At 38.7% G+C, this 23231-nt stretch overlaps 1 protein-coding gene across 10 annotated transcripts in view; it reads left to right on the top strand.

Annotated features, from left to right (window-relative positions):
* Window positions 1–23231, top strand: part of ABLIM1 (actin binding LIM protein 1) — a 76222-nt gene that overhangs the window by 29452 nt on the left and 23539 nt on the right. For 5 of the 10 annotated variants that reach the window (XM_029086206.1, XM_029086204.1, XM_029086203.1 and 2 more), the window contains exons 4-8: window positions 1268–1326; window positions 10362–10439; window positions 13197–13352; window positions 18163–18198; window positions 19492–19621. In XM_029086206.1, the coding sequence (XP_028942039.1) occupies window positions 1268–1326; window positions 10362–10439; window positions 13197–13352; window positions 18163–18198; window positions 19492–19621 (459 nt within the window). Of the gene's footprint in view, window positions 1–1267; window positions 1327–2326; window positions 2339–3770; window positions 3834–5262; window positions 5269–10361; window positions 10440–13196; window positions 13353–18162; window positions 18199–19491; window positions 19622–21896; window positions 22017–23231 lie in introns of all 10 variants that reach the window. The other 5 variants (XM_029086201.1, XM_029086198.1, XM_029086199.1 and 2 more) reach the window with 3 other exon arrangements.

Here is a 23231-nt window from a genome sequence, read left to right as displayed (position 1 = left end):
TCTGTACTGAGCCATGTGAGGGCTTGTTAGAACAAAATTGGCAGGGGGCCTGACCCATACTTCTCCCGGGCTCTGAGGGTGGGGTTTCCTCCGACTGCACTTGAGCTAATAGTCACCAGCAGGAGCCCTGGACTTTGCTCTGTTTGGTTTCCTTGTGGATAGGCTGAAGAGGGGACGTTCTTCCCTACAGACAGACAAGGACTGGCTTTGCGGTGACTGGAATGAAGTTTGAATTTGCCTGCAGCTGCAGTCACTGTTGAAAATCAGCATTAGCTTCTGCTCCATTTCAGCTTGGCTGATACCTACCAACAGCTTCCCAGCAGTGACCACAGTTAACGCTCTGTTCCAAAGGAGAGCTGAAATGGGATGGAAGTGCTGCTTGCCCCTGACAATGCTCAGCCTTGGGGACAGACAGATATTTCCATTTTTACAGCATAAGAGAGAACCCCATGTTTTGGGACATAAACAGCAGAGATTTTGTCTTTTTTAGTACAATGTGTAGCTGGAATATGGCCATGTGGAAATGCCACTGAAAACATGACACTGACATTGCAGAACAAGGGATAGAAATGATGTGTGTGCCAATGGCAAGTACAGTACACGGTTATCTAGGGAGAAGCTCTTTCACATACTGCTTTGTGCCACCTGCATCATACTGGCCTCTCTAGCTCAGAGCAGTGGGTGAGATACAGCCCTGACTCTGCTGCATCATGAATTTTCTAATTTTGCTTTTCCTGTTGCATTTTGCATAATTGTAGGGAAGAGGTGATCTGAGTAATACTTTACAGTAACTGAATATGACACCTATTGCTCAAGGAAGTCATAAGACTTTCCCAGTATTAACACACTTAGAATTAGAACTTCCTTTTCGTGTGTGGTGCGGTACATACGGGGAGAACACATCAGGTAACCATGGCCCAGGTCGACTCCTACCCTCTGTCCTGCCCAGAGGGACCCTCTGTCTTTCAGTTCCTCCAGCTGGTGCTTGCTGACTCCCTTGCTGCTTCAGGCTCTTTGAGTTTTAATTAAGAATGTGTGCAAAGTGTTTTGACAGACTCAGGAAGGGGCTGCTGTAGATGGGCCAAGGATTTGAATATTTTTTTTTGTTCCACTTCTGTTTCTCAGGAACTAGAATTGAATGTGAATTACTTGCATAGTTCATACAGATTCACCATCTGATGCAATGAAGGGATTCTCTTTAATAACTGACTCGACTGGAAGTCACCTGCTCTTCTCTGAATAAAGATGGATTTTTTTCCTCCCTCAGGTTCCACTGTCTGGCATCCCGACTGTAAGCAATCCACTAAGACTGAAGATAAGCTACGGGTAAGCTGAATTTGTGGCAATGACACACCAGATATTTTGTGTGCACAATAACTGAATGCTGTTTTTAAAAGAGTGACTTTTTCCATGTTTTGTTTTGTTTTTTTTCACATAGCTGTCACAGCTCTGGCAGAATAAACAGTGGAGGCACTTCAGAGGTATTGCTCTGATTTTTAGGCTCACCACCTTCACATATCTGTCTCAGTGCACTGCCTTAAAGATAGCGTCATTTACTGACATACAGACATGGCAAAGTCTCTAAGACACTTCATTTCATATCTCAGTTATTGTGAGAGAGACTCTTAAGGAGAAAATGTGAACAGGGCAAATGCTACAATATATTTTAGTATTTTTGCACATCTATGTAATTGCTCTGTAGTTTTCCCCTGTTCTGCGTGGTTATTTACAGCATTTAGACAATATGAACTCTATTTTCTTTGCCATCCAAATAAACCTCAGCCTAAAGTGATCCTAATTTGAATGCCAAAAAGAACTGCAGTTACCCTGGATTCACCTCAGCATACCCAAACTTTCTGGATCAAATCCTTGATGGCAATAATGCTGCACTGATAAATGCTGGAGCCTGGCTTTTTGCATGCACCAGGCAGTTATAAGCCCATATTCACTAATTAATCTTCTGGACAATTAACTCTTTTTGATGTGTCAGTTGGTCCTTTGAACTTTGCTAATTTTTCTGGATATGAATATTAGAGAATGCATATGAATAAAAGATCTTTCAGACAAGGAAACTGAGAGGTACTGGCCTGGAGATAACCTAGGATATCCTGTGGGTTGTGTTCTGTGTGTGGCTTATTCACAGGAAGCCACATCCTTTAGAATTTATTCAGGTCCACTGGTCTGTAAAACATCCCCCACAGAGAATTTACTATAATCGTAGATAATGTACAGATAATTTTTTGTTGAGCAGAGTTCATGTTAGTGTGGGCTGTACTGATAATACAGAAGTATAACTGGCCCTAGATAGGCACATGATCTAGCACAGCTGAACATTCCTGTAGGTACCACCCAGCATTTGCACATTGTTCTGCCCTGACTTTCCGTAAGAAGATGGAAAATTATGCCAGGCTGAATTTTTTTCCTCATGTAACAATTTGAATGTAAGGCAGTGTTTTGGCCCTGCTTAAGTGTCAGAATGCTTGTGCTTTGTAGTGAATGGTTAGGGTACAACACCTCTATTTCAGTTGGACTCAAGAGTCTTATCAAAGCACTCCTGACTGCATTGCAGCCCTTATGAACCTTCCTCAGTTGACCTTATAAATCAGTTGGCTTATTTGTGTTCCGCATGGAAAAGGCCAAAGTCCTCTTCAAATATTTTCCTTTTTTTCTGTCACACATTCAAGCATGTCAGTCTTCTGTCCCCTCAGCTAATTTTAATTGAAGCGAGTGAAGTAAATTAATTCATCCACCTGCAAAAGTTTCCCTAAGTAAGTGAGTTCTTGCAGGAAAATGAAGTGAAGCAAAAGAATGCATGTTAAGGGAACATCTGAGAAATGTTATGGCACAGCTATCCAAGGTCCCCTTGTTCCTGGGTGAGAGCTTCTATGGAGAGGTTTAATATGTCTGTAAAAGGCACTGGACTGAAGTTAGCTGGAGAGATGGAGAATTTTTAGCTTCAACTGTACATCACAGATAAATAGTCTCTGTCTACTCCGGTGCAAAGTCAGACACTTTATTTTAAAACCAGTTTGAGTTCAGTTTGATTACTTTTAGCAAAATGAAATGTGTGTCACTCAAATGAAGGCAGTAGCAAGCAGGTAGGTACAGAAACAAATGAAAGTGTGAGACTATGTGCTGTTTGAACGTGTCACCACTAAATTATGAACTGTACTTTGACTTTCAGTTTCTTATGACATACATTTAGACCCGATGTGAAAATCAGAATCTGGTTTGTGAGTTGCCAAATACATGATATAGGCACTTTCAGGGTCAGGCCTAGATTTTCTGGTTCTGCAAAAAGCCAGTGATGTGGCCTATTTGCTCTGCTGGGTTTCCTTTCCCTATAGAGCAAAACAAAACAAAAAGCCCTTTTATCATTGAAGTCACTTCAGAAGTTTTCAGCAAGTTCTGTTTTTTCTCAGCAACTGAACTGTGATATGAACTAATCAGCTTTCTAGCTGGTCAAGATCTGGGAGGGAGTTCATAAAAACAATGGTTGCTTTAGATCTTCCCCCCACTGGATATTTGTGGAGGATCACAAAGTCAAAACAAGCAGAAAATAAAGCAACTATATGTATGTTAGAAAAATATACATTGCTTAGGGTTTTTTTATAACTGTCTGTTTGTGATTCAGTAAGTAACAGATATTATAATGCACCGATTGTTATCTAGCAAGTAGATATCAGTAACTTGAAAAAAAGAGCTTAACCACTGAGATGGGGAAACTGCTTTATTTTTCACTCATTTTTCCCTTTTGTGTTTCATGACAGCATTCCTCATCTGAGTTCTTTTATCCAAAGAGTCTGGTTCTGCGCAGGCCACGCTCTGCAGAGGTTTGCTGTTATGTTTTCATAGTGTTGATAATGGTCTTCTTTACTGAGAAGATTCTTCATTATTGTCATTTGCTGCGCTTGCTATTACTCTGCCACACAGCTTTCCTGCTATCACTTGCCACCATGGACACTGACGCTGTATTTTGCATCATGTGGTGCAGTGTTGTTTTTTAATTCTCACATTTTTTTATTTTGTTTAATGAAATGCTTATAAATAATATTATTTTTTTTTTAGATTCAGATGAGCTTTTTGGGGCTGTAGTGTTGTTCTTCCAGTGTTACAGAAAGTTTTTCTTCCAAAACAAAAAATTAGAGTGCAAATATGAAGCAAATTAAAATGGTGAAAAGCGTCTGACTTTAAAGCAATGGTTAAAATGAAATAGTTTTTCATAAACAATGGCTCATGCTTTTTAGAAAAAAAAAAAGCCATCAGTTCAATAAATTCCTTTTTACGTGTATTGAATGAATACTTTAGTTGAGAAAATATTTACAGAATTCCAGGTTTGGACATGTTCTGTGTGCTGCCTGAGTGCATTTGCCTCTCTCTAATCTGGGGCACATCCACATCTGAGTTGGGAGGTCTTCACTGTCCTCTTGATTCTGGACTTTCAGACTTCTTGAGTTTGCTTTGTACCTACAAACACTGCCCACTTCCATTTCTTCTCCTTCGGGGCAGAGCTTATTTATTAGTTGTGTCTGCTGTGGAGGAACTGTGGCTGTACTGCATGCAGGCACACCTGAGGTAGCTCTCACCTGATAACAAAGTAAGAATGTACTGCTATGGACTTAGTCCAGACTAGGGCTGGGCAGACGGGCTGACAGAGTCCGTACCACTGGATTTCCATTGTATCTGCTCGTGCTGCCTTCTCATCTCTTAATTGCAAAGTAGAAGTAGTCATATTATCAGCCAGGGCAGGATATTTGAGTTAGATGCAGGCTGCAAGCTGGTGTTACATGGTTTAATCCAATGCTGTGATTCAGTGGGAGTTAATGCAAGCCCTCTGCCCTTTGTCCTGCACAATACTTAACTTAGGATGTAGCAATGCGTTAACCACTCTTGAACACCACTCTCTGTATTACCTACAGAAATATGTATCAAGAAAATACAGCTATAAAGATGTGCTGTTAGTGCTCCTAAGGAGGGCAATGTCTCTGCAGTCCTAAGCTTTATGGGATCAAATGGAATCTGAGAAGAGCAAACTGTGGGACCATTACACTCATCTTTTAGGCCAGTGTAGTGGGTTTTTTCCATTTAGCTTAGCATGCATGAGTCCGGGTTTCCGATGCTGAAATCCAGGAGCCTTAGGATTAAAAAAACAAATCCTATCTAATGTATTAGAAAAACACACAAGGCAAAAGAGGAGCAGCCCCTGTCAAAATAAAGGTATGTTCTCTTTCTTGCTTTGTAGACTGTGTAGGATACAAATAGCTTAGGGTCAGATGAATATCTTCTTGTGTAAATTTGGTCAGTATTAAATTCTGTTTAGATTTACATGCTGATTACACAAAGTGTAATTCAAGGCAGATTTTGGCTTCAAATGTTCTTCTGCAGAGTTGACACAAAGATACTATCACTGCTGTTGCTATAAAGATGGGCTAAAGGCTTGAATCTACTTGAAAATTGTAGGCTGAAAATTGTAGGGTGAAATCCTGTGAATTCTCTGAGAAGTTTGCTGTTGAATTCAGTATGTTCTGGACTTCCCACTTTATTTTCTTCTGCTTTCCACTTAGCTTACTCTTGGTGAAGGCTACATTTGCATTAATAGTCTTGTAAAGGTTTATTCGGAAGCAACATGCCTTCAGTGGTTATGTGCTGAAAATTCATTCTCCTCTCTGGCCTTTGTGTCTAGAAAGGAAAGAAAAATCAGTTGTAGCCTATTAATACATGTGTCTGTGTGGGTTTGAACTAAACTCATTTACTAGTTTTGTCTTGATGCACACATAGTGTAGGTTTTTTAGGCAGAGAAATAATAAGTGCATCCATTTGAAGGACACACTCTGATGTGGAGAAGGGTACAGTTAAACTAGCAGAGAGGCACAAAGAATGCTGTAACACTGAGGTGCTTTATTGGTCTTGTACATGACCACTGAAAATTACTCAAATCCGTAGGAAGCCTGTGTTTAATGAACCCTGGTTCCAGCTCCTAAATAACTGTAAAACCTTGCAGTTGATGAAGCAGGTAGTCAGAGTAGCAAGTGTTGTACTGGGAAAGCCAAATTCCTTTCTGTTGCGAAATTCTGTCTGCCTAAGTAGAATAAATTACATCCTAATCTTCTATTAGTTTATTTATAAATATACCCCCCTAAAGTAGCTTCTGAGGCTTAGAGAATTTACTTGAGCTATAATGTTAAATGTTATTAAGTGAAAACATATTCATTCTTCTGCAGCTATTATCACCGCCTTGCATAATGAACTCTATCAAAAAATTAAGGCAGGTACAGTAAACAATGCTGATGATGCAGTTGTTAAACAATAGTGCATCCATTTGGCCAGATGTTCTTGGGATCAGTTTTGATCTGGTTGCTTGCACTTGTAAGTTTTTATAGAGCATGATTCTGAACATCTGTACTTGAGAAAGCCAGAGCCACCACATTGTAGCAGCATCTGGATGATGTGAATGGCTCTAGCGTGGATTTGGTTTTTAAAGTTATTTATTTAGATGATGTGCTATGCATGATGACATGAAAAACTGAGGTAAATGAAGATTAACATCTTAAGCTTTAAAATCTAATATTAAAATAACAAGTTAATCAGTTTGGGGCATATGCATGGGTGATGTGATAATTGAGCATTGACATTCACAGTGAACGTAATAGGGTGAGCATGACGGTTGGTGTCACCTCTGCCAGTCTGCAAATGAAGTTGGTAAAGAGCTTTTGCATTGAAGACAAATGCATGGAATGAAGAACAAAAACATAAACATAAGAAGTCTGTGATAAAGTAGGAAATACTGACAAGTCTTGCAGATGCTTTGTGATCTGCTTCTTTCCTTTGGCTCCTTTAATGACATGCATGAATTTCTATTGATTTTTTTTTTTGTATACTTCATAGACTTCCTGTATATGGTACAGACATCCCATATTGATATATTTACTTCTGTTACATCCATTTGGGTGGAAGAAGAAAGAAAAAAACCAGATTAGTTCTCTACTGCCAGAAAATGTGCAAAAAGGCCATGCACCACAAGAAAAGAAAAAAAGATTAGTTGTAGTTATTCATAAAAATGTGCTTTAAATTTCTCTGCACAAAGGTGGCATTATGAAAAGCTCTATTTGAATCCTTGAAGAAAAAAAAGCAATCATATAAAGAGTGTTCCAGATCTGTTTGTAGCAGAATTAAGGCAGTTTAACTTGTTTTGTTGCTGGGAGTGTAGAACAAGTGTCACAGGACTATTGTAATGGAAGGAAATGCCTCTAAATTAGTGCATTCATATTAAAGAAGGTTTCCTCTAATTTCTTTACCTGTCTTCTTCCAATAATGTGTGCAAGAGATACTCACATGATATCTCCACTGAATGTTAAAGGTTATATCAGGGATAGCAGCTATTCCTGTTTCGCCTGGGCTCTGATCAGCTCTCCTCTAGGGTGGCATTTACACCCCATTGCAGTTACCTTAATACAAAACTTGACCTCCAGCATGTCTCTTGCCACCTGTTTAAGATATGAAGTCACAAGCATGGTACACAGGGTCAGGGACTCTCAACTGCTAATGAAGATGTAATGTACAATCTAATAAAAGCCAAACCCTGTCACAGATTTTCAGTCAGGAGATTACAGGTCTCTTAGGAGAGGAGCCAACCATAGCAACTAAAAGTATGCCAGAGAAACAGCTTTTATCAAGGAATCTTTCGTGTATATTTGTTAAGGCAAGCAGCACAAATGTTTTTAAGTGCGATGCAATTGTCTTTAGGGGAAAGTGCAGAGCTGTGAAGGATTCCAGACCATATGGGAGCAGCAGAGTAGGAAATAGCCATCTGTGAAGGAAACAGCCTGTGTAATTCAAACCAAGAAACAGGGCAAAGTGAGGCAGGAAGGGTGAGAATAGATGTAAAAGTCCCTTTTTTCATGCACTTTCTTCAAGGGTATGTCATAAACCTAAGCAAGATATAGGACTGGGAGTGAAGAGAGGAGCCACAGAGTTCCGGGTCTGCTTGGATTAAGCTCCTCAGGAGAGGAACAGTGTGTGCTCAGGCAGTGTCTGGCAGGATGGTATCCTGCCCAGGGTGCATGGAGCTTTGCAATAGATGGAAGGTAAAATTAATGTGAGTAGGGGGTATTACAGAAAATAATAGAAAACTAGTTTTAAAGGATGTTGTATCTGGTTCATGCCTGTGTTAATGGAATAGTGGGGAGGAACTTGGAGCAGAAACACAGGGAGGAAATGAAGAACAGGTGCTACAAGTTGCCAGTCCATCTGACAACTGCTCCTGTACTCCAGGGTTAAGAGCATCTAAGAAAATTTTTAGCAGGATGTGGCTGAAACTATATTTTTAAGGTGTCTTGACTTTAATAAATTCACTGAAGTAATAATTACAAGTGAATTTTCCTTTTCTGAAAATGTTTTAGCAGTAACACTAAAAGATGAGACTAAGGAGACGTACCAAGGGTTGAGAATTTCTTGTTTTCTGAAGTGATATAAAAGATCCAGAGTGAAGAGCAACCCAGAGGGCCTGCCAGGTGGGAAGAAGCTGTAACTGCCTGTAACACTTGTTTTCCTACAACAGGGAGAACCGAGCAGACAAGACTCTTAAAGTATGTCTGCCAAAAGCCAAAGGTAACCAGAGGCACCCCTAACAGTGCCTCAACTACTTGATACTGTTCCCTATGTTGTAATGAAAACAATTGTTTTCCATAGCAACTGCAGCAACATGTTACATGTGTCTCCTCTCAAACAGACAGTGGTGTGAAATGGCAGAATGGCAGGGGAAATAATGAAGTGTTTCTCAACAACAGACACATTTTCCAGCTTAATTCTTGTAACATTTCCATGAAACAAGTAGTTGTTGTTAGGTTTTTTTCTCTGATTGCATCATGGGAGGAGCTTAAGGGCAGCTGAAAAATTTCTGTTCCCTTTTGGGATGTAGGAATTTGCAGCTACAGAGAGGAAAGGAAAGAAACATATAAAGGTCCAGCTGAGAAAGTATTCTCAGACGTGCTCTGGAGAGGATTTGTGACTGTGTCAGTCCAGAGCTCTCTGATCTGAATCTTCACGTTTTTTGGTGGAACATGTTCAAAGTCTTTTATTCCTCTGACCCTCCCCGAGTGTGGTGATTTCATTTCCACAAATGAAGTCAGAGAGAGCCTGCTGTATGATCCACGACTAGGCTTCAGCATTTTTAATACAGATGGTTCCAATAGCTTTCCTGGCTATGAATAAAAGTTAGAAAGACTCTGAGGTCTGTTGAAGAATCCTTTCAAGAAATGTGTGCTGAGAGGTAAGAAAGGTCCAGTAGCCTTGTGTTCACTCCAGGTATTGCCCAAGGAAAATCAGTGAGCCAGGCTGTGAAGCCTTGTTTCTCTTCACAAGCTGACGAGATAAGGACTATTTACCAAGATTTCATTTTCAGTGACTTTGAAGTGTCCCACTGTACTAGTGTCAGGAGAGTCATCTGCTGTGATCCCATTGTGATGGGATTTGGGTCTTTGCAGTTAATTAGGGAGCAAAAATTGTTCATGGTTTCTCAGTTGCGAGTACGATATCGTTGAATACCTTTTTTGTGTCTGCTGCACACCAAATTTAGGAGTAATTGCCACAATAGCCTGGGTGACTTTTGCACAAAACTTCCCCCAGGGAATCAGTGTCTGTTTAGTCCTGATTAAGTGTTGGAAAATCCTCTAAGTGTAACAGCACTCGCTCTGTAGAGGTGACTGTTCTCATGAATTTCCGTTTGCAGGACGTTGCCTTTAAACATCAGGTCTTTTGCAGTATGGGGAATCATGACATTTCAACCAACAGTTTAGCTTTCATGTTACATCTAGTTTGTGCTGCAGATGTAGGGAACGGCTCCAAGCCAAGTATTTCTGATTCTTCTACTCAGAAGGACTGAATTCAGTTCTATATTCAAAATTCAAATGTGACTGAACATCTGGGAAGTGATAATGTGTGTGCTATGCTCCTTTCAACGGTTTTGTCTGCTGAACTGCTGAAACCTCTAGCTGTTTGTGAACTAACCTTTTGATAAAATGACCATCAGGACTAGCCTGGATTGTACTTTGTATGGCTCCTTGCAGTGTCTCTGGCAGGTGTTGTTTGGTTTTGTTTAATCATTATTGTTGTCGGTCTTTTACATTGTATGGTTTTAGAAAACCTCCTTCCCCTCTCACAGCACTCCTTCCCCTACCAAAAAAAAAAAACCACCCCACCTGCCTCACAAGATTGCAAAATTTACCAGAATGCTTGCATTTATGTTCACATTTTTTCCTAAAATCAGTTAATTTCAAGATGTATGCAGATTTCTTCACTTAAGACAAAAATTACCGGTGTCAGTGGCTTCAGGTTGCTCTGACAAGTTACTTTTTGTTTTTTAGCCTACAAGAACATCATCAGAAAGTATTTACTCCAGACCAGGTTCCAGTATACCTGGCTCTCCAGGCCACACTATCTATGTAAGTATTACTGCTGACAAACAAGCTGCCGATCCTTTACTTGCACGTGAAATACTCAGTGCTGAAATAACTTTTATACTGATGCTAATGCCTTCATTCCAGTGGCTAAATTGTTAAAGCTCTTGTCATGACAGATGTAGTTTTTATAACTACAGAATTTCAAGAGCAGGGTAAGCCTTTTCCAGGTCCCATTTCCCTTAAAAATATACAGTAAATCTCTTGGAAGTGACTTGGTGATGTGAAGAGGGACAGAAGGCAGACAGGTTATTTGACTTTGTTCGGGGTTATGTGAGGAGATCTCTGCAATTCAATATGCAGTTCTTGGGAGGTCTACTGCCTGCCATTGCAGGACATCAGTAGGATAGAACATCTTCCGTTTCAGAAGTCAGATGTTTTGGTTGTGGAAGGAAAGGTGGTTTTTATTTAAGAAGAAAAATGATATTATGCATCCTGACTGAAAATACAAAGCTATTGATATACTATTTTATTTGTGGTTATCTGAGTAATCAAACATCTTTTTTCATTATTTTAGAGGATCTCTTTCACTTCTTGGCCTCATTATTGGTACCCTTTGAGCCCATAAGATTTTAGAAATTAAAAGTGGAAATGCATTAGCTGAAGGTTGGCCTAAAATTTTCAAAGGAATAACATTTTTCTCCTCTTTTTATACCACTTTTACATGCATTTCAGTGTTGTAACTGCCAGTACCATTTTTTTCTTGGCAGAGAAGTCCATAAAGGAAAAAAAAAAAAACAAACTTTTGTGGCTGTACTAATCCAGAACTAAGTAGAAAGAGTATCAACTCAAATGTACTTGGGTGAATAGCAGAACAACTCAGCCTTCTCAAACTTGGTGTATTTCCATGCATATAACCTAAACTTCTGTAAACTTACATCCATTTAAGAGTCCTGTTCCTTGAAAGTCTATATAACCTTTGTCCTCATATAAAACACGCTCTCAGATAACCTGCAAAAAACCCAAGGGAGAAGTGGAAGATAACGGCTAAGGAGGCAAATCACAGGAAGGCAATTTAGTGAGAGTCCCTTATGCTGGGAAGAAGTGACAGACTACAGAGCAAACTTTATTTTCTGTTACCTATGTATAATGCTGAATCACTGATTTTATAGATAACCTTAAAATTGTAGTGTATGACACAGAAATTTATCAACCACATGTCTAATAATGCAGAAAAATTACCAAAATTACAAATCACAAGTCCTAAGTTTTCGTTAAATACTAGTTCTTCAGTGCATTTCAACAACAACAAGAACAATTAGCTGATATATTAAAAATGTTCATACTGCAGATAGCAAAACACAGCACATGTCCTGGAGAACTGCCGTTCTGCTGGTAATATCAACTCCATAAACTGTAGCTTATGAATTTAACGGCTGCTCAACAGCACAGTCTGTAGGGCAACATGGTGGCCTAGACCAGGGTCTGCAAAAATGTTAATTCATATTGGATTAAGATTATCCAGACATATTTACAGCTCATTAACAGACTGTGGTAAAAATATTACAGAAATTACATACATTAACATACTATGTATTTTAAGAGTAAAGTTGGCTTAAGGTGTTTTGCTATATCTGGTGAGTAAAAGCTAAACAGATGTGAGGCTATTTTTAGAAAGTGAATTTCATAACTATTTCAAACCTTATTTCTCTATAAAAAATGTTTTGTATTGTTTCTAATTTATGGCATTGCTTAAGAACCACCAAGACTAGTGGTTTTTAGAAGAGCGTGGGAAGGCAAGTGAACTTTAATCTGAAAATACTAGGTGCTAGTACTCAGGAAGAATGGAACTGAATGTGCGTAGAAACAGATCAGCCTTGTTTCCTTGTGCAGCCTACTATGAAGAAAAATATCTAGTAGAAGAGTTGAAAATCAGTTTGCATATTCTCTTTCAGTTTTAATCATCAAATATATTTCTGTAAGGTAGGTAAGAATGTATGATTTTTTTTTTAAAGTCTTCTTTTAAGTAAGGAAATATATTAGCTAGCTAAACTATAGGTAAGGCTTCTCTCTAGCTGCTTCTAATGGGTGAAGCTGTCTTTGGAACTGATTTCCTGCTTTCCTTTTTTAACTAGTCAAGAGCTCCTTGCAGTTTTAGTGGAAAATGTAGTCAATGTTATGTACTAACTGCATACTATGTAGTATGCAGTTAGTAAGCAACATATGCCTTAGTCAGAAGCTTGGGTTGAGTGATGAGTGCAATATAATAATTGCAGTTGGGAGTTTGGTTACCCAGTCCTGACAAATAGTCCTGCTTGCCTTTTTATTTCCTTGTAATAAGTTGTATTTCCTCTTGTGTGCACAGTTGTAAATTGGATTTCTGTCTGTGGTCTACTGCATGGAATCCTCTCATAATGTCTGTAATCTGCAAATTAAGTTGATGTTATCACACATTTTACATATGGAAAACAAGAGCAGAAAGGTGAAAATACTTGCCTGAGGCCACAAAATGAGTCATTTGTGGAGCTGAAGTTTCCAACTCACTACTTGGAATAAGAAACTTTTGTATTAGATCTATATGTGCCGTGCTCTTTCTTTCCTAAACTAAGAAAACACTGTGTGCTTTTGCAGAGGAGGTCTGCTGGAGACGAACAAGAAGCAGCCACTTCATATGTAGAGTGCCAAAAAGGGTTTTCCGTAGCAACAGTGTGACAACAAATAGACAAAAATCATAAATTGTGTAAAACAGAAATTACCAGTGCATTTGTGTAAGTTAATTTATCTTCTGTCTTTGACCTTCAGGCAAAAGTAGACAATGAAATCCTTGATTACAAGGATTTAGCAGCCATTCCCAAAGTCAAGGCCATTTATGACATTGAACGTCCAGACCTAATTACTTATGAGCCATTCTACACTTCCGCCTACGAGGACAGACAGGAGAGACAGAGTCTTGGAGAGGTAATGAACCGACAAGCAAACTCATGCTGCTATACGCTTTATTCAAAGCCTGCTTCGCTTCTATCCTCTTTTGAAACAGTTTCTAAGTGACACCTCTAGATATTGTTGCTACTGCTGTTCACAGTGCTTTTTGTCTGTTTGATCTGGGTTTAATGGGAACAATCGTGATGATGCCTCACGTGCAAAACTGCACAATTAAACACACAATTAAACACCTACATTAACAACAGCCACTGGCAGAGGAATGGCAGGGGGGAGGCTTGCAGGCTGCCTGTATATGTGTTCTCAGAACTCACATGGATATCCTAGTCTTTGGGTAAAGACAAGAGCAGAATGTGAGGCAAAAGCCAGCTGGTGGTGTGCTGTGGAGCACTGATATTCACAACAAAGTATGAGGAATACCATGATATTCTATGGCAGTAAAAGGATTAAGAGCAGTAGGATACTCCCTCACACACATAGTGAAGGGAAATATATTTCCAGAGCACTTTGCCAGACATACTTTGTAAAATCTGAACTAGGTCAGGATGAAGTGATCTTTCACCTGGGAAAGCAGGTTAGTTGCAGTATGGAAATACCTGCCTCACATTTTACACTGCTGACATTTAGTAAGGGTTCTTGTGTCTTGCAAGATAGAATAAACTATCTAATTTATTATTTTAAATTTATATTTAAAGATATCTTTCAGGTTGTAGGGTCCCCAACTTTTCTCAGGTGAACTTCCATAGTTGCAATTGCTATTTATATGCTTCCAGTGCAGATCGTGAAGCAGGTTTTGTCATCTAATACCATTTGACTGTAAATTTGGCTTCCTGAATGCAGATCTAAATGGACATAGAAATGGATTTACTTCCTTGCTTCTGGGTGACTTTACTGACTGTAACTGAATTGAGTATGAACATGAGGTGGGGAAAAAAGGAAGTACAATTAATCATTCAGGCACCAGTGGTCTGAAGATGCCCCTTAAGCAAAGTGTTCTTCTGCCCAACAATAGATCAGAGCTGCCTCAGTTTTTCTACTTTGTTCTTTAATGTTCTGTAGGGTTAGTCTTTTAAATTATAACATGAGTTGGAAATTCAGGAGACTGTTGAGCTCAGGAATAAGATAAGAGACTAACAAGTCAGAATATCACAGAATTTCCCCCCTCAAATTTATGTTGGTAGTAAATCCAGCTGACATTGGGTTCAAAACCACTGTGAGATGCATTGGTGACCTCTGACCAGTCCCAACAGGCCTGACCCATTCCACAAAACCCTCTACAAACACAATTCTCTTCTTAGTCACCAAGGAGGAACTAATCTCACCCAGAGAAGGTGAACTATTTGTTAATCCTTAAAAGGAAGCTTCTCACTCACGAAAGAGTATGTTGGGAGCTGATAAAGCAGTATGATGGAAGCTCTCTGCCATTATGTTCTGGGAATAAGCAAAAGCCTTTGAGGTTTTCTTACTCTGTATTTTCACCAGCATTAAAGCAATTAATTTCTGGTGACTACAGAAACTTGTTCTGGAAACAAAAGGGCTCTCACCTTCTTTTCAGAGGATCTGGGTTTTCCACCAAATGCTACTGTTGACTTCTGTCACCTTGGGCAAGTTACCTCACCTCTTTGTACCTGTTTCTCCTCCCTTCCCTTGCCCTAATGAGAACACAAGCCCGTCAGGGGTGGAGTGATCTCTTACTTTGTGTTTGTGTTGTGGTAATCGAGTGACACCAATCTTGGTACATCATACATCAGTCACTGTCATCTTTAAAAAGCAAAGGAGGTGACATCTTTAGTTATGGCAGGGATTGGCGGACTTTGAGTGATTTAACTTGTATTCTCTTTGCAAAGTGTGTGTTTGTGGTGGTGTTAAATAAAAGGGGAGCCTGAGCTTAAGCTTGTATCCTAGAAATGTCCTTCACAGTGATTAAAAAAAGAAATCACCAAACTTGGCTAAGAAAGGTTTCTGGGTATAGAGGGGAGATGTGCAAGAGCCACCAAAGTTAATCTAGTAGTGGAGACAAACCTCAATTGCAGGGAATGAGCTATGAGAAGACTGTATTATTTAGACCTAGAAAATAAGAAAACACGGCATGAGACTTCTTCTTTATTGCAATGGAAGGGAATTGCTTTGAAAAGTTTCCCGTAATCAATCTTGTTCAATTAAATCCCAGTCTTGTTTTTCTGAAGCTCTGATGAAAAGTGTGCTCACGTAGCACCATCTAGCGAGACCAGGCATTTTAGCTACAGACCCGCCAGCAGTTAGCGGGGGAGGTGAAAGGGAGCTCATGAAGAGTAGTTCAGCTTCTCATATAAAAGAGATGAAGGCATATGAAATGAGATCTGTAAATAAATTTTCTGTAGTGATAACATTTCCAGAAACTGTCAGTTACTCAGGTTCCTCATGTCCCAAACTTCTGCCCTGCTAGCAGCAACCTGGTTAGCACTGAAATCGTCTCTTCTCAACTCTGACTTTTGCTGCATAAATATTGAGAGAAGCAGAATTTTACCTGCATGTCCTTTGTTTCTACTACTCTGTCAGTTGAAAGCATTGAATGTCTGTAACAGCTTTTAGTAAACAAGCTGTTGTAAATTGAGAAAAGTATTTTTTTCTAATGTGATGGATGCTTCAGAATGGAGCATCCTACCTGGCAGTTCAAAAAAAAAAGACACTTAAAATGAGGTCAGTGCAAAATGCTGGAACTTGTGTTATAAAATGATACCTGCAAAAGTTTTCAGAAATTTCCCAGAGCATAAAATGACCTGTATGACTTCAGGTATTACAGATCTCAAGGTGTTAGAGCATTGAACCTGTTGCATTGAGTAGTTTTACTGTGAATTTGGAATTTGGTCAGAACAGGTTCTCCACACAGTCAACTTCTCTTTTTTCTTTTTTTTTTTTTTTTTCTTTTTTTTTTTTTTTTAAATCTGGAGTCATCACTGTATTCCCACTAGCTTACTATTCTGGAACTGAGCTGTTTCTTCTCTGTCAACTGCACAGTGTATTTCTAACTGACTAGCATAAAGACTTCTGTGATAGACTAGATTTTAAAAGACCTTATAAACCCTGAAGAGTGTTCATTGGCAGACTCCGAGTCTGAGATACGTCAGTTCACCTGTGCATGATAAAACAGTATGTTGGCTGCAGAGTGTGGTTCCATTTCCCAAAAAGCACTGAGATTATTTCAGATAGTGATGGAGTAAAAATACATGAAAGGGTGGTCATGTATTCAGGATGTTACTTTCTGGGATGGCTTCCCAGTCTTAGATTCTTGTGACTACTTTTTGCAGTATTCATTACCTTAGCATCTAGGCAACCACTGCAGATTATGGACATTTATTTACAGTAACACAAAAATTACCAGTAGAAAAATGTGGGAATACACATCCCAATGTGTTTTTTCCATTTGTATCAAAAGTTTTAGATTAGCTCTCAGTTTTTGTGGAGAATGATGCTGCAAAGCACTGTGTATGATATGTTTCATGTGGAGCAAAGTTTTTATAGCTGCTGATCTATAGCTGTTAGAACTGTAATGAAATGGTGGTTTACTGTGTAGACCTTTTGCAGTTATAAGGATTAGGAAAGAATGTAGAAGACATTCAAGGATTTGATGGAAAGTAACAAAAGCAGTTTTTAAAAAGCTTTATGGAAACTTGCTGAAAAGGAGATGTTCTGTACACAAATTAAAAATGTCACTTCTTTGTTTGGATATTTGGCATTCACAGTGTTACCAGCTCCATGAGAGTTAATGGTCTCTCAATCCTAAATGTATAGTTGGATATCTATTACTAGAAATTCTGCATACGTTTTACACTACTGCTGTTGTACATTACTGTAATAGTTAGACCAGAATCAGCAATTTTGCTTCTGAGACATTATCTTAATAGCTGGATCATTCTATAATAATTGTGGTCTCATTTAAAAGCATAATCTCTTGCCCAGTTTATTATGGCAGTTAAATAATTTTGAAGTTTAGTGCATAAAAGAAATTATTAAATCCTGATCTTCCAGCTTCAAATTACCTTATGATTAAAGGGCATGTAACTGGTAATTATACATAGCCTTTATTTTTGTTCATACCATCAATGTGTGCATAATCCTATGTTTCATTTCTAAAGGTATTTCTTGCCTCAGTTTCCCTCTGTAATAGAAACTTTTCATAATATTGTGCATATTTCTGCCCACTGGCCTTTGTGCAGTTCTTTCAATATACATGCTTGCAATTCCTGTCTGTTCTCCTTACGTAACCATGGAAGAACACAGAGGTTTCAAGATCACATCAAAGAAATGTTGAGGACAACTACGTACTCCTTTGCATGCATATGAAATGTAAGGTCTTGGGGAGAAGCACAGTTTTGCCAGAGTATGTGTGTTGGAGGAAAAACATGCTTCATCCTGGAAGTTATTCTGTATTTCTGATTTTCCATGCAAAGCTCGAGTTAACGTTATTTACTTTTGATTTCCACTTTAAAGATTCCTTCATAACAGGCATGGTTATTAAATTAATAATGCTTTCAGATTTTGATCTTTACAGCTATGTTTTAATTACCACAATGATTAGATGGCTGAGAGATGATGTTGCATGATATTTGCCTGAGTTGATTATGCTTATAAAGATTATCCCAGAAACTTGAATTGCTTCAATGATTTATGGACCAGTTCCTGAGCAACGTGGAAAAAAGAAGTTCCAGTGCTGCAATGGCCTCAGTAATTTCTGTGTTGACATTTATTTTGCCTTATATCCATGTATCTGCAGCAATGTTTAGATTGCCATTTTCTGGCCCAGCATGTGCAATGATATTTCAATAACCTTATTTTTATGTCTTCGCAGTCTCCAAGGACATTATCACCTACCCCTTCTGCAGAAGTAAGTTTGGTGGAATCTTTGGGGGCAGTATTTTGTTGTGATGAGAATTATGCACTTCAGCAAATGCAGGTGTTGATTTTGCAATCAGTCTGATCCATCTCTGTTTGCTGCATAGGCATGTTTTCTGAATATTGAAACTGAACAAAAATTAACTCTAAAAAGAAGACCTTAAGTTCTTATTGACCGATTGTACAAAAAAATGAAGCTGCCACTCCTACCTGTTTGGTGTCTATAAAGCAGAGTTATTTTTCCAGCAGAGGTCACTTCTTGTACATTCATCCTTCTTGTGGCACAGGCAGACTCAGATCTCAGGAGCTGGATGATTTACATCAGCTAAAATGCTGCTCAAAGCATCTAAATAATAAGCCATGTTTGCTCCTAAAACATCTGCAGTTTTGTCTTGAAGAAGACAACTATGGTTTGGTTTGATTTTGCTTTTCCCTAGGAGTTAATTTGAACATCACAATAACATGAAACATTTGGGAAGTCATTTGTCAGGATACAATAGAGGCCATTGCAGAAGCATTATCGTTTTGGGGCTGGGAAGCGTTGCTTATTTGCAATGTAAAAGTTGTGGTGATTGCTACATGTTAAAAAAGTGACTATAAAATTTCTTGTAAATCTTCATGCATTGACATCGGTCCTGTCCCTTTTGTCCTGGATTAGTTTGCTTTGTGGCATTTGGAGGAGGGGTGTGGTTTGGTTTTTTCTTTTTTTTTCTTTTTTTTTTTTTTAATTGGCTATTTTTTTCCTCTCAGGAAACCAAGTAAATTGAATTATATACAAGAAAGTGTCATGTGATACAAAGGGAATCTAATTTTGATACTAAATACCCTTTGATGTAGCTAGTTGAGACACATGGTAAATTAAGCCAGAGAGAGCTCTCTGGTGGGGGTATTTGAACTCTTGCTGGTCTCCATGTTGCAAGCTGAAGGCCAGCTCATGTCCCTTGTGCAGTACTCTGCATATTCTGAATGTACAGACATACTCTGAATGCAGCTTCCCTTATGGAGTCACAGGAATGTGGGCAAATCTAGGATTATATAGAATTTAATAGAAATTACAGGTGGAGTTGGAACCTTCCAAGATTGAACTTTAACCCAGACTATAAAAATGGATTGGAGTCTTTGGAACAGATCATTAGAGAACAGTAATAACAAAGTAGGCTGAAAGCTGAAGGGGTATTGTTATTTCAGTAGCTTCTACTGATGTCTTCAGATCCAAGAGAGTTAAGCACTGCTAAAAATGTGTAATGTGTGTTTACATTTATTAGTGAATGCTTCTGTTCTGCAGGGTTATCAAGATGTTCGGGATCGCATGATTCACAGGTCTACTAGTCAGGGCTCCATCAATTCTCCAGTGTACAGTCGTCATAGCTACACACCCACCATGTCACGTTCGCCTCAGCATTTCCACAGACCTGGTAAGGGCAACTGCATTAGAAGTATATTAAAAACTATTTTTTCTTTATTATGTCACTTAGTGGTGCAGCAGAGCACTCGTTTCTCTTAACAGTAAAAATTTAGGATTGAAAAATTGTTGCGTATTTTAATATTTCCTTTTGTACCTGTTTTTTTTATTCTTGATCCATGCAGTCTTTTGCAGTAGGCTGATGAGTGTTGCTTACATCATAAATATGGACCTTCTGGTTTTGTTTCTGATAATTATTTTTAAAACTTTGTATGTTTCTGAAAGTGAGCAAAAATTTGCAGCAGTGAATCACAAACTTCATTCTGGAATTTGGGAAAAGTATTGCATATTGGAAACAAAACTTATGGCTTGATTATACAGAAGTCAGTGATGTAGGATTCCTCCCTGCTAAAACCGAATTTGTTTAAAACTTGGTACAGCCATAGAATCTGAGATTCAGCAGCAAAACCCCCAGATATTCCAAATTGCTTGTCATTTTTTAAAACATAGATTCATGGTTCACAAGGTTGATTTCTTAATTACAGCCGTAGGCAATTGCCTGGGAACATTTAAAAAACACAAACTTGATTTACTGATTTAACAGTTATATACAAATTCTATGTACACTATGGAAAATATACAGGTCGCTCAAGTTCCCAGTGCATTCAGAATTACTGGTTGTGTATATGAAAGCAAGTTATGAAAATGAACTGTTCATCCACACCCAAACTGCATTAAAAAAAAAATCTCTAAATGCCCTTCATAGAAGACTTTTCAAGACTGATTTTATTGTTTATGGTAATGAATTAAATCTTTGTGATCTGTTTTTAAACTAAGCAAGACAATCGTGCAGTTCCATCTTCTTTGGTGATTACAGCTGAGCAGTTGGGATGCCAAAAGCCCGTATACAATAGGAGCTACATTTTTAAAATTAAAGATTTGTAATAGAGCCACCACTGTGGAACTTGAATGCTGTGGCCGTTTCCTAGTGGGGGTGGGCTGAAAGCAGCTAATTGTGTCTGTCAGTGAATGCCTTATTTAAAGGACCCAAGGGAGGTGGGACAGAAGCAAATTGTGTCCGATGCTTAGTGCTGACAACATGACTGTGTTTTAAGATGACGTTACAACTGAAACCGAAAGAGACTTAAAAGTGTGAAAAAGCTGCAAACTTCTGTCTCTTGATTCTGGCAATTCTGAGGGGATTTTTCCATTTCTGTCACTTCTATGGGATATGAACAAATCCAGGCCCTATTCCAGACTTTACTGTGATTGAGTTTTACTATCTGTGTTCAGTCAAGGACCTTCCCCAGAAACAGTCTCTGTTTATGTAACTCTTGTAATGGGCGGGTGGGCTCAAGCCAGACTTTGGATCCAAATGTAAAATCTTCAAAAGTTTGCAGTCTGGGGGATTTTCTGAGAAGATATTTGTTCAAACTTATCTCTGTTCCGATGATCTCATCTTTGGCTCACCTGTTTCTGTTTCTCATATGACACAGAAGTAATTCTATTGAATTTATCATTTTGATCTTTGCTACTCTGCTTTGGGGTAATCGTTAATGCTACTCTATAATTTTCCTGCAGTAATTATTCATGTTGAATTATAGCACATGTATATTTACCATTTTCTCCTAATGGCACTTCTTATCATCATGTTATTTGCAAGATTAATTTCTCTCTGAATAAACCCACTGGCCCCAGATAACTTCTCTGTGGCTCCCAGCTAGCCCTTGAGAGAGAAGTGAACCACTGTGATGGTGTTGTCAGCATAAGGTTCTTCAAAAATTTGAGTGCTACAAGTTTTAAAAAAGTTTGCAGCCTTTTCCTCCTGCAGTGCCCTAACTGATGTTGGCAGCATTTTTGGAATGTCTTAGAACAATAGAAAACAGCTTGCATGCCTCGAGTGACATTTTTTGGTCAGGCATTTTTCAAAACAGCTGCTTTCTTAACTAGTTGAGCGTCAATGTTTGATGATTGCATGCTGGTAGCAGGCTACTTTTTGGTAACAAGGCATAGATCAGAAGCTCGTTAAGCCAATAAATGTTATGCCAAATTAGTGATGCAGTTCAAATCTGAGCCTCTCTGCTAATACTTCCTGTAATTTTGTCTAACATTTATGAACCCTTCGGTACGTCTTTAACCTTTTTTTTTTTTCTCCTTCCTTCTTTTCAGAATCCTAATTGTTCAATGCCTTTTTTTTCCCCTTCCTTTGAAGCCTCCTTCCCTGCCTTTCTCTTATTGTTTTTCTTTGTTTTCATTTTGTTCTGCCCCCCGATTCCCTGCTGCCGCAGAGCTGCTCTCTACTGGTGTGCAGCGGTTGTCATACCTGCGCACTAGCAGTCTCGGCTCCACTCACCATGACTCCCGCCCCAACTCCCCCTTCCGACACCACTTCATCCCCCATGTCAAAGGTAAGGAGCCAGGCCTCTCCAGGGAGTACCCTCCAGGCTGGAGATTTGTTAGCATTCTGTCAAAGCTGATCAGGTGCATCATCTCCGTAAGGTTGTCATTGGCTGTAGAGCTGAGCATGCCTCGAAATGTGCCGTTACACTTAAAACTGCGTCAGAATAGACATAATGTCCTTTTTTCGGAGGAAATATGTCATTTCTAAGGGCCCTAGTTGAAGAGTCATCAAGCAATTACCTATTAGAAACATACAGGAAAGCATCATTTACTATTTAGAACCTTACATGTTCCTAATTTAGTTTCTTTCTAAAGCAGTACATAACAACCAGTACAGCAGTTAGCATATCTAATTTAATAATTAGTTCCACATTCTTAAAACATGCATTTAAAAAATTGACTACAGATCTTGCCTAGATGAGAGCAAAGTGATCAAAAATATGGAAAAGAAAAAAAAAAAGATTATATAAAAATCAATGGCAACAAGGAAGTTAATAATTGTTAATCACATTGGTAATAATTAGCGCCCAACAAAATAAAACTAAAATGTCTAAGCCTCTCCTCAGCTAGTGAGAATCAGCAGACTCTGCTGAAGGCAGTAGAGTTGCAGGGATTTATACTACCTGAGGATCTGGTCATTTATCTTTTTTTTCAATCTGTTATTTCCCCTGGTTTGATTTGGAGGGCGGGTTGTTTTTTCATTGTGTCCCTTCATGGAGCTCATTCGGCTCAATAGGCTTTTAGTTCTGTTTCTCGCTTTCTGTGAACATGATTTTACTTCCATTTCTATTGGAGCACTCTCTGGCTATGCCATCTCCTCTGTTGGGGGAGAAGGTCATAGCTTATATCACCTACAAGAGCTCAAAAAGAGGCAGTTCAGTAAGTTGAACATAGATTCTATTCTGGCACCACTAATTAACGTAAGATAATCACAAACTGAAGATAATAAAAAACAGTTGCAAGGAAGTTGTTGCCATAACTTTCAAGAAATAGTAATAGACCTCAACATTATAGCTCTTCAAGGATTCAGATCACTATTACGAATTTTACTCTTGCCTTTTCTTAGATTATTTTTGTCAATATGTACTTTCAACTTTCTTATTATGCCACTATAAAAAAAAAAAATCTCACTTCAAACTTAAAAGATTGGGACCCTTAAAAATAGATACACTGCTCATTTCAGCATGCAGTTAATTCATAATCCTTGCAATTTCAACATTTCT

Source organism: Antrostomus carolinensis, unplaced genomic scaffold, assembly GCF_000700745.2.
Source record: "Antrostomus carolinensis isolate BGI_N321 unplaced genomic scaffold, ASM70074v2 scaffold568, whole genome shotgun sequence".
In the NCBI taxonomy this organism is placed as follows: Eukaryota; Metazoa; Chordata; class Aves; order Caprimulgiformes; family Caprimulgidae; genus Antrostomus; species Antrostomus carolinensis.
This window is presented reverse-complemented; position numbering and strand designations above follow the sequence as displayed.